Here is a 14586-nt window from a genome sequence, read left to right as displayed (position 1 = left end):
GGCGGGGGGGCTGGGAGGGAGCCGGGGGGGCGGGTGACCCTGTGAGCGCGTCCCGCACCCGGCCGGGCCCTCCTGCTCGCTGCCCGGGACTTCCCAGGGTCAGGGGTGGCCCCTGGCAGGGTCTGGGGGCACAGGGGCTGCTTTGTCCTCTGGGGGGCCAGGGCTTTCCCTGCGATGCCCTGGTGTAGCGCTCCCTTCATCAACAGGATGCAGCAGTTTCATTACTTGTAATTAATTAGTCAATCATTAGTCGTTTCTTTGTAGGCAGCTTGGTGGAGGGGGAGTGCTGGGAGCAGGGGCTGGTGTCCCACAGCACCGGGGCCGGCTCTGCCATCGCCACCGGCTCCCACAGCTCCGCGCTCCGGCCCAGCTCGGTGGCTCCGGCGTCGCCCACGGGAACCGGCCTCACCCCCACGGGTGTCGGGGGCTCTGCACGCACCGTGGGGGTCTCATCCCCTCTGCTTGTCCGGGCTGGCTGCAGCCGTGGCACAAGGGTAGGGGCTCTCAGCATCCTCTTTGGTGGCGCTGGAGGTCACCAGCTCCAGTGGGGAGAAGCAGCTGTGGCAGCAAACCCCTCCTGTGGTGGGTCCCCCCTGCTGCCACCCCTGGGGGACAGCCCCCCACCCGCATCCCCCAGGCATGTCCCCTGGCTGAGAGCCACCATGGCAGAGCCCGGGTCAGGTCCCAGCAGGGCCGGGCTTCTCTTCCGTGAGGAGACTCCTGTTAATGCCCTCTTTGAACAACAGCCACGGTATATCCCTAAGAACAGTAAATAGATCCCAGCAACTGCAGCTCTGCCATGCACCAAGAAACGTTCCTGACTGGTGTTGGGGGGGAGGCTTGGAGGGTCTGATGTGGGGGGAACCATGGCATCTTCCCTGGGCTCCTCTTGTTCCTGTGAGAACAGGGCTTGGTTTAACTGCTGGAAAGTGTTTGTAGTTCGTTTGACTGGACTGCAGTGCAAAAGGGTTTTGTATTTATAAAGGATTTTAGGAAACAGGGTGCAGGGGGGTGAGCTGGGAATGGCAAGGGACGGGCAGACAGCAGGTTTGTACCGTCAGGAGCCCTGTGAGCCTGGGCAGTGCCCACATTCCTCATGTTTACTTTGCATTTATTCTTTGTTGAGCAGCGAGCCCTGATTCCACATCCACTGGAGCAGGGGCTCCTCGGTATCATCCTCATGGGTCCCATCCAGGGTGTCCTGTGGGGCCAGGACTGGGCCAGGAGCAGGGAGAAGGCTGAGCCCCCCACGGTGGCCAGCACCAGGGTCTCCTGCCCATTCTCTTGCTTCTGCTCCCTGCCCTCCACTGCCTGGGGTTGGTTTGCCTTGACCCAGAACATCTCCTCCTGTGCCAGGACAAGCCAGAGTTAGGGTCCCTGCTGCAGTCCCTGAGCCCGTCCTGCAGGGCTGGACCTTGGGGACAGGGGACTGTGTTCTGGTGCTGTGTGTTTTCCCTTTGTCCCCCTCTCCTTAAACTCCTGCAGTGTTTTGGTAAAGAAATGACTGGGGGGTGTGTGTGAAGACTCCTTGGTTTTTAGATGCTAGGTCTCCTGGATTGCTGCGAACATTCCTGAGCAGGAAGAAAAGCCTCATCTCCCACCCTTCCTTCCTTCCTTCCTCCCTTCCTTGGCCACCTCTGATCTCACAGCAGAGAAAATGAGGGGGCAGGCAGCGTCCAGGATTGCTTGTTACTGTGTAGGGCAAGAAAAACTTGTGGAAAGTTCATGTGGAACTTGATGAGCATTGCTGCTGGGATAAAAAAAAAGATAACAAGGTGATGGAGAGCAGCAGGGGCAGGGGCTGGATCAGACCAAGGTGCAGCCCAGGGCCATTGGAGATGTACCAGTGGGTTCAACCCAAGATATCATTTCTCGTTTGAAATGGACAGATTCCTCTTTGAGGCTGGGGACCCAAAGGGGTTTGTGCAAATCTGTGGGAGTGAGACTGGAAGTGGGAGCTGGGGGGTCTCATGGGCAGTGAGTTGGAAGGTCTGAGCTGGTGGGACCCGGCTGGTCCTGGAGCAGGGTCTGTGTGGGGCGTTGGGGAGGGGGCATGGAGGGGATCGGGCCTCCCTTGCTCTGGCTGCTGAGAGCTCCTGGGGGATGAAGGGCCCTGGGGGGTTTGGCAGCAGGCTCAGCCACACACAGCTTGGAAACACAGCATGGCCAGCGGGAAACTGGTGAAGTGGTGACTGCCCCAAAAAGTGGCATTCTTGCCAAAAGTGGTTCAGAGGAGGGAAGGGGCAGCACCGTGCGGTGATAGCGACGTCTCATGTGGGTGGCTGAGTAGGAACACACAAAGGAGGAAATTTTGTAATTGTTCTTCACAGTATGAGGTTAAAAACTAACTGAATCAACGACAAATCGGACCCGAGCATCGCGGCCAGCATCTCGGGCAAGGAGCTTTAGCATGTGGATATGACTGGAAGCGTCAATGGATGGGCTGCTACTCCCTGTGGGCTGCAGGTGGGATGATGCCCACCCTAGGGGTGGCAGCAGTTCGGGATCACAGCACTGAAAACCCCTCTGGTGTGCTGAGGGTGTAGGACAGGAGCTACAAGGGGTGCTGGCAAAGGCAGAGGGACATTTTGGTGGAGAGCACTGAGTAACAGGAATTCTTACAGCTTTGTGGATCCATACGCAGCCGGGCACGGGTTGGAGGCTCCAGAGCTGTAGGGAGAAACTCAACTTTGAGGGCAGATGGGTGTGAAATGGGTGCTGTGTCACAATGTGACAGGAACGAGTGAACTTGTTTAAAACCAAACTTCTCTTTTTTACCCTTTCCCCTCACTCTGTTCTGCAGGCCCTGCACCCTGGCGGGCCCTGCCTGGAGCAGCCAGGGAGTGACAGGCACAAAGAGGGGTTGACTAAGAAGGAAGTATCAGTCAGTCCTTTAAAGGCTTCATCTCAGTGCAGCTGTTTGGGGAAGAATGTGCTTTAACTGGGGAAGCAGCACGTGGACTTGTTCATTGTTTTACTTCCACATCTCGTGAATGTGAAGCCACGTTTCTGCTTTGCCAAGGGTGTGGGGCCAGGTGGTGGGAGAGTCAAAAAGGGGAATTTTGTGGGAAAATGTGAATGGCTGGTGGAGAAATGAACCTGTCAGGGCTCAGCGTTCCGCTGCACCTTTGACACCCTCCCCTGGTGCTGTGCCATGTCACACAGCATGTGCAGTGGCAGGGATGGGTTTGTTCCCTGGCTACAGCCAGGATGGGCTGGGATAGAGCTGGGATTTGCCCCAGGCAGGCAAAGCCCCCCAGGGCTGGAGCACCCTGTGGGCCACCCAGAGGAGGGGGAGGAAGGATGGGCAAGAGCTGCAGGAGGAAGAACACTCGCCGGCTGCCTCTAAATTTATCTTTCCTGTTGCTTTCAGCCTTGTCTCATGTTCGTGCTCCTTGGGTCTGGGTCACTTCTTCCCTTGCTGCCCTTTCTCGTTGCTCCTCTGTAGTATCCAGCTCTTAAAGAGCTCCCTGTCCTTTCCCTGCTTTTTCTGTCAAATCCATAATTCTGTTGGTTCTCTCTGGCTGGTGTTTTTCCCTTTGCCCTCAGTCTGTTGTCGTAGCCCTGTGCCTGTGCTGGGGTCTTGAGGCCCTTTCAGTGGGGTGGAGGGGAAGCCCCTGGCTGAGGGTGTCAAACGCTGGGTCAGGGGCTTCCAGTATCCCTGGGCACTCCCAGGAGCAGAGGTTTGGGCCGTGATGTGCCCTCCTGGGCATCCTCCCAGACCTTGCCAGGCATGACCTGGCAGGTACCAGGGATGTCCAGGCCCAGCCTGGCCAGCAGCTGATGTTGGGCAGCTTCTGGGTTCCAGGGATGTTGGCTCCCTGTGTATTCCAAATGGGTATTCTGAGGAACTGGATGCCATTCCAGCCAGGACATGCATCCACAGGGACTGTAGGACTCTCCTTCCTTGTGGAGGACTTTCCCCTCTCAGTACTGATCCCTCAGCCATCTGAAATGGGGGCACCACAACATCTGAACTTTAGTACCTCCATACCCTGTGCCAGTTGCAAAGGATTTCAGTTTTTTTGAGTCATCTGGGAGTTACAACTTTCAGACACTGATCAGTTCCCTTCCTTGGTGCGCCCATGGGCTTTGCTCCAGAGATGTTGGTGTTTATTCCTTGTGGCTGGTCTGAGCCCTCAGCCCTTGCTCACAAGTCTTCTGGGTCCACCAGCTCACTGCTGGCTCCTGGCACAGACCCACGGTCAGGGTTTGTGGGGACAGGGCAGGTGTCCTCCAGAGAAAAAATAACACTTCCTAGAAGACAGAACTGTTGGGAGAACTGAAAGAGCCCTTCCTGCCCATGGTGCCAGGCCTCTTTGCTGAATTTCTTCTCATCCTTCCCCATTTTATGCCTTGGCCATTCAGATCGTGAAGCCCATCAGGGTAATTGCAGAACTCGCCTGCAGAGACCGGGCCTTGATTTATGGGGGCTTGAGTGGTTTGCTTTCATTCCGTGATTATCAGCAAGGGACACATATAGGGAAATTATTTAAACAGCTGAATATTCTGTATATTTATAGGACTTTCTTGCTGTAAGAAGACAGCAAGTGCAAAAGGCAGCAATTAAGCAGATGGTGATGGCAACAGGGGCTGGGCTGGGTCAAGCAGACTCGACATGAGCTTTGCCCTCGGCGCTGCCATGGTGAAGGCAAAGTGTGAGACAAAACCAGCCTGTGGATGCACCATAAAATATTTATTAAGATGAGTTAAAAGTACAAACATTCCCTCCCCTCTTGGTCACGGCCAGTGTTTGTCCACTGTGCTTTCCACTGTATCCCTCACGAAGGTCTTTCTGAGCACATCGCCTGGGGGTGTTTTGCCCCCCACTGTGAGATGGGGCCCCAGGCAGCGTGAGCCGTGAGCCGTGATGTGTCCCTGCCCAGGGTCTGATCAGCAAGGGACACATATAGGGAAATTATTTAAACAGCTGAATATTCTGTATATTTATAGGACTTTCTTACTGTAAGAAGACAGCAAGTGCAAAAGGCAGCAATTAAGCAGATGGTGATGGCAACAGGGGCTGGGCTGGGTCAAGCAGACTCGACATGAGCTTTGCCCTCGGCGCTGCCATGGTGAAGGCAAAGTGTGAGACAAAACCAGCCTGTGGATGCACCATAAAATATTTATTAAGATGAGTTAAAAGTACAAACATTCCCTCCCCTCTTGGTCACGGCCAGTGTTTGTCCACTGTGCTTTCCACTGTATCCCTCACGAAGGTCTTTCTGAGCACATCGCCTGGGGGTGTTTTGCCCCCCACTGTGAGATGGGGCCCCAGGCAGGGTGAGCCGTGATGTGTCCCTGCCCGAGGGTCTGCCTGGAGCTCCAGGAGAGCAGAGGTGTGTCTGGCATCGCTCTGCTCCCTGCTGCTCCACCCGATGTGTTTTGGGGCTCAGATTCCAAAATGCAGTTCCTCCTGCCCTGAAGCCCTCGGGAGGGTGGGGGGCAGCCCGCAGAGCCCCCGTGCAGGAGCCTGGCTGCAGAGACCGGCCTGGAGGCTCTCAGCTGGCTCAGAACTGGAACAAAATATAACTCAGCTTAAAGAAAAAAGTAACCCCCTAGAGCTGACCTTCTTAGGCTCTAAAAGAGCCTGAGGTTACACACACAGGAGGTGTTTTCTGCAGCGCCCTGCCAGGAGCTGCCGTGCCCCCCGTTATCCCTCCCAGCACACCCGGCTCGCCCGTGTGTCCACGTCAGTCCCTGCCCATGTCGGCTCGAGTGTCACCTGTGACTGTCCCAGCTGCCTCATCCAAGTCATGCCAGGCTCTGTGCCCCAGGATTATTTCCTTTAATGACAAATTCTGGTGTTTTGGAGGAGACTTAATGTGTTCCTGGGGCTGGGGTGTTCAGGACCAGGGCAGGGCCTAGAGAGGGGTGTTGTGATGTGCAGACACCAGGGCCTGGAAACCTGTTTGCTGAACTTCAAGGAAGTGAAAACCATGTGGGGTGTCTGTGGGGTTCCCCACAGAGCCCTGGGCACAGCTGGGCTCAGCCCTCAGCTGACATTTCATCAGGGACCCCCCAGCCAGATCCCTCCCGCTCTGTCCATCCCAAAACCATTTCCAAACACACTTTGCTGAGCTGCTCAGAAGAGGATGTGAAACCCCCCCTCACCCGTGGAGCTGAAAGTCCTGTGGTGTGGGCAGCTGTGCCCTCCATGCTGGTGCAACAGTCCTCCATCCATGAAGGGAGAGATCCCCTTCTGCCTCCCCCCCAGTCTGTGGGACCAGCGAGGTGCCCCCACGGTTTGTTATTGAGCTTCTGGCCCCGCTGGTGTTCCCATGAGCTCTGCAGGGAGGTGCCCGGTGCTGGGGATTCCTGGGGACAGTGAGTCCTGCCTCCCTCAGCACTGCCTGGGCCTCAGGAAGGCTCCTCAGGGACCCGGTCCCGTTGCTGGGACAGCCTGGCAGCTGCCATCCTGCCTGTGCCTGGGCAAGCTCCACACGCAGGGAATGGAACAAGTACATTAAAATTGTTCCTAAGGATACAGGCAGCTCTTGAAAGTGGGACTGCCTGCCCACTGCGGGGGGTCTTCCCTCTGTCCTCCCACCCTGTGAGGCCGTTTCACATCCCACCGGGCAAGGCCTGTGCCCTTCGGGGTGGCTCACAGTTCCCTTTGTCACAGTATTGGCTGTTTGTTCCCTTTTACAGCCAGGCAGCGGGTCATACGCGCTGGGGTGCTGGAGCTCCTGCTTCTGTGCCGTTCCTCTGACCTCTAGCCACTTTTATTGCTCTGCTTTGAGGTCCCCACAGTTTATCATTAACCCCCAGCACAGGGGGGATGCTGAGGGGGGTGCCAGGCTCTGTGCCCCAGGATTATTTCCTTTAATGACAAATTCTGGTGTTTTGGAGGAGACTTAATGTGTTCCTGGGGCTGGGGTGTTCAGGACCAGGGCAGGGCCTAGAGAGGGGTGTTGTGATGTGCAGACACCAGGGCCTGGAAACCTGTTTGCTGAACTTCAAGGAAGTGAAAACCATGTGGGGTGTCTGTGGGGTTCCCCACAGAGCCCTGGGCACAGCTGGGCTCAGCCCTCAGCTGACATTTCATCAGGGACCCCCCAGCCAGATCCCTCCCGCTCTGTCCATCCCAAAACCATTTCCAAACACACTTTGCTGAGCTGCTCAGAAGAGGATGTGAAACCCCCCCTCACCCGTGGAGCTGAAAGTCCTGTGGTGTGGGCAGCTGTGCCCTCCATGCTGGTGCAACAGTCCTCCATCCATGAAGGGAGAGATCCCCTTCTGCCTCCCCCCCAGTCTGTGGGACCAGCGAGGTGCCCCCACGGTTTGTTATTGAGCTTCTGGCCCCGCTGGTGTTCCCATGAGCTCTGCAGGGAGGTGCCCGGTGCTGGGGATTCCTGGGGACAGCGAGTCCTGCCTCCCTCAGCACTGCCTGGGCCTCAGGAAGGCTCCTCAGGGACCCGGTCCCGTTGCTGGGACAGCCTGGCAGCTGCCATCCTGCCTGTGCCTGGGCAAGCTCCACACGCAGGGAATGGAACAAGTACATTAAAATTGTTCCTAAGGATACAGGCAGCTCTTGAAAGTGGGACTGCCTGCCCACTGCGGGGGGTCTTCCCTCTGTCCTCCCACCCTGTGAGGCCGTTTCACATCCCACCGGGCAAGGCCTGTGCCCTTCGGGGTGGCTCACAGTTCCCTTTGTCACAGTATTGGCTGTTTGTTCCCTTTTACAGCCAGGCAGCGGGTCATACGCGCTGGGGTGCTGGAGCTCCTGCTTCTGTGCCGTTCCTCTGACCTCTAGCCACTTTTATTGCTCTGCTTTGAGGTCCCCACAGTTTATCATTAACCCCCAGCACAGGGGGGATGCTGAGGGGGGGGATGCTGAGGGGGGAACACCGAGTGGCTGCAGTCTGGGCGCTCACACAGGAGGGTCATCCCCCCCTGCCTGGGGCTCAGGGTGCTGGGGGGTGCAGACCCTCAGTACAGCCTGTCTGGCCCCTCCTGGTTTGGGGAGGGCTGCAGGTGCTACCATCTGCTGAGGGGGTTGGGGTCTGCAGAGTGTGGGGGGCTGCACTGACACCCACCCACCCTTCACCCAGTGCCAGGCCCCCAGTTTTGTGTCCGTCCCCACTGTCCCTCGGCTTTCTTTGCAGGGTTTGACCCAAATCTCCGCTGGCCACACTTGTTCCTACAGATCTGTTCTCTCCAGGTGTTTGTTCCGTGTATTTTCATCGGGATAGCAAGGTGGCTTTTCATCTGGGTGCTGATGGCCAGGCTGGGCACTTCCCAGAGCAGAATTTAATTTACTTTTTTTACATATCTGTGTGTGTGATCACTGGGAGAGGTATTTTTAAAAGTAGCTCAGCGTCTCTTTCAGGGAGTTAGCAGAGAGCAGATTTATTTTCTGCTATGCTGAGAATTAACTCCCCTTTTCTTCCTCTTCCCTCTGCCCCCGCTGGAAAGAGAGAGAATGCAGAAAAGAAGAAAGGATTTACATTGTGGTGGTGATTGGCACAGGCTGTGAATGAGAGGTCATTTCATCTGGCTGTTTCTTTTCAAGCGCTCTTTTTTCCATGCACACTGTATTCAGGCTGGGAGCATTCTTTCTTTTCAAAGCTTCTCTGTCTGTCTCTCTCTTCCCCCTCCTTTATTTTTCATCCCTTTTCTTTACTTTTGCTGTCTTTTCATTCTGTTTTTCTCCACCCCCTTGGGGCTCCATTTTTTTCTTTCCTCTTTCCTCTATTCAGTTCCTTTTTTGAAAAGCTCTTCTATTTTGGGAGAGGAAAGGGAGTATGTTGGAGAGAAGTCGTTGCAGCAAGGAGGAACTTGAAAGTCTTTCTTCCCCCTGTTTATTTCACTTTAAAGCAAAAAATTGTTTTCCAAGGGAGAGGCAGGTTTCTGTGTGGAGGCTTTGAGGGGTGGCCAGGGCGGGATTTCTCCCTGCTCTGTCGATCCCAGACTGCAGACGGGCACCCAGAGGAGCTCTGAGGGTCAGGGGTGATTTGGGCTGGGCTGTGGGAGGGGGGTCCAGGCAGGAGCAGCCCCTCGGTTCCAGCCAGGCTCACCCTGCGCCTTTGGACACCAATTACTTGTGTTTTATCTCTGTTTTGTCTCTGGGGCTCCTGTGTGAGTCAATGGCAGCATTTTAGGACGTGGCTGGACAATAAGGTCTGGAAGCAAGATCCCAAGAGCTTGGTGATGCTGGGAGGAAGGCGACGGGTGGGGACAGAGAGGCCACATTCAGGTCATTTTGAGGGGAACGTTGTCTTTGCACAAGGGGCCCATGGGAAGAGTGGGTTGTGCCAGGGATCAGTGCTGGGTCCCCAGGGTGGCTGCTGGCCGTGGACAGCCACTGCGTCAGGTCTGAGGGACATGGGGCTTCAGGGTCCTGGGGGTCCCATGTGTTCAGCCCTCCCGTGGTGGAAAGGGTCTCTTACCCATCCGTAAGACCCCAGAGGTTGTGGCTGGGCCTCAGGGGCTCTCCCTGCTCAGCAGGACAGGGCTGGTCCCCAGGGCTGGAGCTCCCTGGTGCAGTTTGGTGCCTCCCTGAAGCAGAGCTGCCCAGGCACCAGGGCTTGATGCTGCTCCCAGCCTGATCTGTGGGGTTTCCCAAAGCAACACTGGGCTTGTGCTGAGCATCAGGCACCAGGGGATCCTGGGGGGTGTGAGGAGGGTCCCTGGGCCCCCCAGGCAGTGAATGCCAGGGGTTTGGTTGTGTGGCTCCAGCTGCTCCAGGAGCCAAGTTCTGGTGAGCTGCATGGTGGTTTCCTAAGGAGATGTCCCTGGTACCCTGGTGGCAATGAGCCTGCTGTGACAGGCCCCTCGCTGTGCTGCCCTGTCAGCCCTCAGCCCCTGCCCCCCCACCAGCCCACCCCAGGCAGCTCTGGTCCTTCCCGCAGCCCCCAGCCGAACTGACGCAATCGGGACACGATTCCCTAACACATCCTTCCCTGGGAATCGTGCTCTGGGAGCAGGCGCTCGGGATCTCGCTGCCCGATCCGGAGTGTCTTTGTGTGGGATGAGAGTTCTGCTCCCTGTGGTGCGAGGGGCTGTGGAGGAAAGTGGGAAAGGCCTTGCCAAGGCGCAGGAACTCCGTCGTCCTCGGGCAGAGGGTGGCCCGGGGCTGGGTGAGGGCAGGGGGCCTGAGCCTGAGGTGGGTGGCAGAGCAGCCCGAGGGGCTGGTGGCGCGGCCGTTAATGAAGTAGCTGTTTTTTTTAAAGTGAGATTCAAATAATTGTAACTCCCAGACAGCAAAGACATTGGAGGAGATGAAAAGGGAGAGAGAAAGAAAGGAAGCAAAGGACAGAGGTTTGGAACAGGGAGGGAGATTAGGAGATAGATGAAAGAGAGAGGAGAAAGATAAGAGGGAGAGAGGGGACAGATCTCCTGCTCGAGATGGGCGTTGCCACGGAAACGGGAAGAATGAGGGAGCAAGGGAGGGATGGAGGAGCAGAGGGTGCTGGGGGTGGGGAGGGATGGAGGGAGGGAGAAGCAGAGGGATGGAAGAGCAGAGCGATGGAGGGAAAGATGCATGGAGGGATGGAGAAGTGGAGGATGCAGCAGGCAGGGAGGGATGAAGGGACTGAGGAACAGCAGGATGGAGGGATGGAGGAGGAAAGAGGGTTCTCAGCAGAAGGGGAAGCAGGAGCAGGATGTCCTGGGCATGTTGGTTCTGCAGCACTGGTAACCTCCAGGTGTTTGAAAAATTTTCCTTTTACCCTTGTGGAGTTTGCCAACAGCCTGCTGCCTGCAGCCATCAGTAGGGACATAAGGGTTGGGGTCAGAGTCACTGGCAGAAGCATCCGGGGGTTGGGAGGGCTCGTCCTGCTCTGACAGAGGCTGCTGCTCCTGTCCCCAGACACTGGCTGTCACAGCTGCCTGAACCCGTCATTCTCCCCAGCTCCATTTTCCACCTAATCTTACTAAAGATGCAACCTGCATCACACTGCAAACTGTGGGCTCTGTCCTTTTTTGTTCTTTTTCAAATCCAAGCCCCCCAAGACCATAGCTCCTCCACCCAGAGCCCCTCCACGCCGGGTCCTGTGTCTCACTCCGTGCCAGGAAGCGCATCCACGGCGCAGGGCAGCACTTCTGCTTCCTCACCTCCTTACAACGGGTGGTTTGGGGTTTTTTTTCTGTGTGCTAGAGAAATCATTAACAAGTGTTCCTTAAAACATGGAGTTAGATACTATCTTAACGTGGAGACAGTGACTGGATGAATGGAAGAATTCTTTTGGCTTCTGTCAGAGCTCAGCCCGGCCCCACACGGGCCTTTCCCGTTCCTCAGAACTTTGGCCTGTTCTTTAACACCCAGTTTATCCGTCGGTTCTTGGTCATGAGGACAAATGCTCTGAATGGCTTCTATGAATAATTTTAGTTGCTTGTTGTGAATTTCAGGGAAAACAGTTTTTCTGCTTAGAACTTTTTTTTCTGGGGCTTTGAGCAGCTTCATGTGAAAACCACAAAAAAAAAAATGAAAGGCTGTTTTTTCCTTTATTAAATTTAAATGAAAGCTTCTTTTAAGAAAGGAAGCAAACTCAAATCAAAGGTATTCTCACAAACACTGCAGATCTGTTGATCAGCCATTTTCTGTTGAAAACTGTGGAGAAGTTTTAACGCCCCCCACCCCCAAGGGTCACCCCATGTTCCCAACTTCACCTGTCATCTTCAGCCCCAGTTTTAGGTCAGGCTCAAGCCCAGCACCCCAGGAGCTGTGGACAGTGTGGGGCAGCCTGTGACCCCCCTGGTGCAGGTGCCCTGGGGGGCTGCAGAGGGGTCCCACAGTGGGAGTCTCACAACAGGTGTCCTGTAATGGAGGTCCCACAGTGGGGGGCCCTGAAAAGGTCTCCTGTGAAAGGGCTTGTCAAAGGGCTCCCACAAAGGGGTCCCACCAAGGGCCTTCTGCAGTGGGGGTCCCACAAAGGGCTTTGCAACGGGCTCCCACAAAGAGGGTCCCACAAGGGTGTCTGGCAGCCACACAGCCCTGGCAGTGCCATCCATGGGGTGGGAGCCCAAGAGGTGTCTCTCCCTGGCTGTGGCCAGTGCTGGGATATGGGCTGAACCCCCGTGGGGACTGACTGTGGGGCAGGTCTGAAGCCAGAGAACTCTACAGGAGGTGCCTCCACCCACCCGGGACAGCCCGATTTCATTGCTGAGGTTCCACCATTGATTTTCTTTCAGTGGGGAACAAGTCCTGAAGGTCCTCCCAGGTGGCTGCTGGGTTTGTCACACAGCCGTAATGCCAGCACAGGGGTGGAGGTGAGTTGGAGGAGATAAGGCTGCTGCTGGTGCCAGCTGGGCCCTGGCACTGCCTGTGTGCCTGCACTCACCTTCTAATGAAGCAGAGATAAGATGGGGCAAGGAGGCTCCTGGCAGAAGGGGGGGTCCTGCTGCCAAAGGGAAATCTCACCCAACCCGTGGAGTTTGGGTGCTCTTGACTCCTTTTCCTGTGGGAAGAGCAGCAGACAGAGGGGCTTTGATGAGGAACAAGGGTTCTTGTGCTGCTGCAGAGGGGGTCAAGTCTGGTGTGAGAGTCAGAGGCTGGGGTTAAGGATGAAGCAAGAGAGGTAAATAGAAGAAAAACCACCCGAGGAAGTGAAAGTTATGTAAGAAATAAGTACTGTATGTGCCTAAAGACTGGGAGGTGACAGAGGAGCTGTTGGAGGCTCCGGGGAGGTGGCCAGGATGGGCAGGAGCACAGCGATGTGCCAGGGCAGAGCCAGGATCTTCTCAGCTGTGTTGAGAAAGACGGGAGGAGAAGAAAGATCACAGGGAGACAAAAGCTTCCCTGGAGTAGGAGGAGAAGTGCTGAAAGAAAACCGAGTTTCACAAGGGCTGGGAGTGGCTGGTGCCACCCTGGGTGCGTCCTGCCCAGGAGTGTCAGAGATGGGGATCAGGGGGCCAGGAGATGGGGATGTGGGGACTGGGATATGGGAATAAGGGGACCGGGAGCGTGGCATATGGGGCTTTTGGAGGGGATGCCAGCAAGTGTGTTTGTGTAACTCCTTGTGCAGGAAAGGGGTGGTTGGGCGAGTGTCTCCATCGGCAAAGGAGCCAGAGAGCACCTGATCCTGAACCAAAGGGTTTGGTTGAACCCAGGAAGGGTCCAGTCCCCAGCCAGGGCACATGGCGGGGATGGTGAGACCCTGCCAGGCAGAGCCACGGGAAGGACCTGGAGCCTTGAGCCAGGGAGGATGAGGAGTTGCTCTTGTGTTGCTGCTGAGATCAGTATTAAGACACGTTTAATGCATTTTCTGTTCTGATCTGACAGGAGGGACAGAGGGATGAGCTGAGCACACAGAACTGGTGAGGGGATGGGGGGGATCGGTGTGGAGAGGTGTGAAGGTGGCAGATGGAGCAGACCCCTCCCAGCAGTGGGAGGCATGGCAGAGGGGCCTGGTCCCTCGGGGTGGGGAGGGGAGACAGGGAGCTACAGAAATGTGTGATACCCCAAAGCCAGGGAAAGCTAGAAAATGAGCACCCACAGCAGAGCCCAGCCCACAGCTTGGCTGTGCACCAGCCTGGTCGTGGTCACACCTGCAGCTCTTCCTCAAAAATAGATCTCAGCACTGCACCTAGGGAGCAGATATGGACTTTGCCCCAGGAGTTGGGATAGTCAAAGGGAAGGACAGGGCAAGCAGAGCACAAAGACACACGTGCTTCACAGAGCAGCTCCATCACTGCCAGGGGTCAGCAGGGCATGGGTGTGCTCCAAGAGGAAATCTGAAGGAATCAGTGTAATAGCAGATTTCTGCATAGATTTTTTTTTTTCCCCTGAAAAGTTTTGAATTTGTTGAAAAATGGGGTGATTAAATTTGTCACTGCTGGTTCAGTTGTTCGTTGGCAACCAAGGAGAGCCGGGGTGTGAAAGGAAAGCAGCTCGTGCCTGGTGCAGAGCCCAGTGGTGGGAGGGAGGAGCAGAGGTTCCCTGAAGGGTGTCAAGAGTGTTTCCTTTGGGAGCTGACATCCATGATCCATCCTGGCTTGGCAGCATGTTGGGAAACAGCATTTCCAGCCAGCTCTGCTGGACCCAAGGAAAGTGAGATGGGAAGTGGAACCGAACCAACTGTCCTGCTCCCTGTCCTCCCCCTGCAGTGCTGGGGCAGCTGGCTGGCCTCAGGCTCCCGAGCAGCAAAGCTCCATTCCCGGGGTACCGGGGTTCCTGCCTTCTATGGAGAAAAGTGCAAAGTGGTTTGTGCAACATAAGGACTTTATTTTCGTCCTGAGGCCCAGAGGAGTGGAGCTCGTCCCTGTTTGTGGGAGTGCCCCGCAGTAAGAATCCAGGCCTGACTCTGTTTTGGGATGGGTGGTGTTAAAACACATTGGTGCTGGTCTTGGGAGCGTGTTGTTCTTCCAGCCTCCCTACCCTGTGGTGCTTCTGCTCGGGGAAGGGACCCGGGGCTGGGCTGGGGGATCCAGCTGGTGCCTCCACAGTCGTGGAGACACTGGGGGAGCAGCTGGGTCCTGGGGCCCGTCTGCCCTCCCGGCGGCTGCTGCAGGACCCTCTGTGCAGGATGGGTGGCCTCGACCCCCCCAGGGGCCCTGGGGCTGTCACTGCCCACCGCCCCCGCCGGCACCACTTGGGGCCCAGGGGTCCCAGCCCGGAGGGTCCTGGCTGGCAAAAGGGAGGCG

General features: G+C 56.4%; 1 protein-coding gene across 1 annotated transcript in view; it reads right to left on the bottom strand.

Annotated features, from left to right (window-relative positions):
• AP3S2 (adaptor-related protein complex 3, sigma 2 subunit) overlaps positions 1-1745 on the bottom strand; it is a 9606-nt gene extending 7861 nt beyond the window's left edge. Inside the window, exon 1 of the mRNA XM_010002831.1 lies at positions 1713-1745. Within this exon, the coding sequence (XP_010001133.1) occupies positions 1713-1745 (33 nt within the window). The remainder of the gene's footprint in view (positions 1-1712) is intronic.
• Positions 1746-14586: the final 12841 nt, after the last annotated feature.

The sequence above is a fragment of the Chaetura pelagica genome, unplaced genomic scaffold (genome assembly GCF_000747805.2).
Source record: "Chaetura pelagica isolate M959 unplaced genomic scaffold, ChaPel_1.0 scaffold658, whole genome shotgun sequence".
Taxonomy (NCBI): domain Eukaryota; kingdom Metazoa; phylum Chordata; class Aves; order Apodiformes; family Apodidae; genus Chaetura; species Chaetura pelagica.
This window is presented reverse-complemented; position numbering and strand designations above follow the sequence as displayed.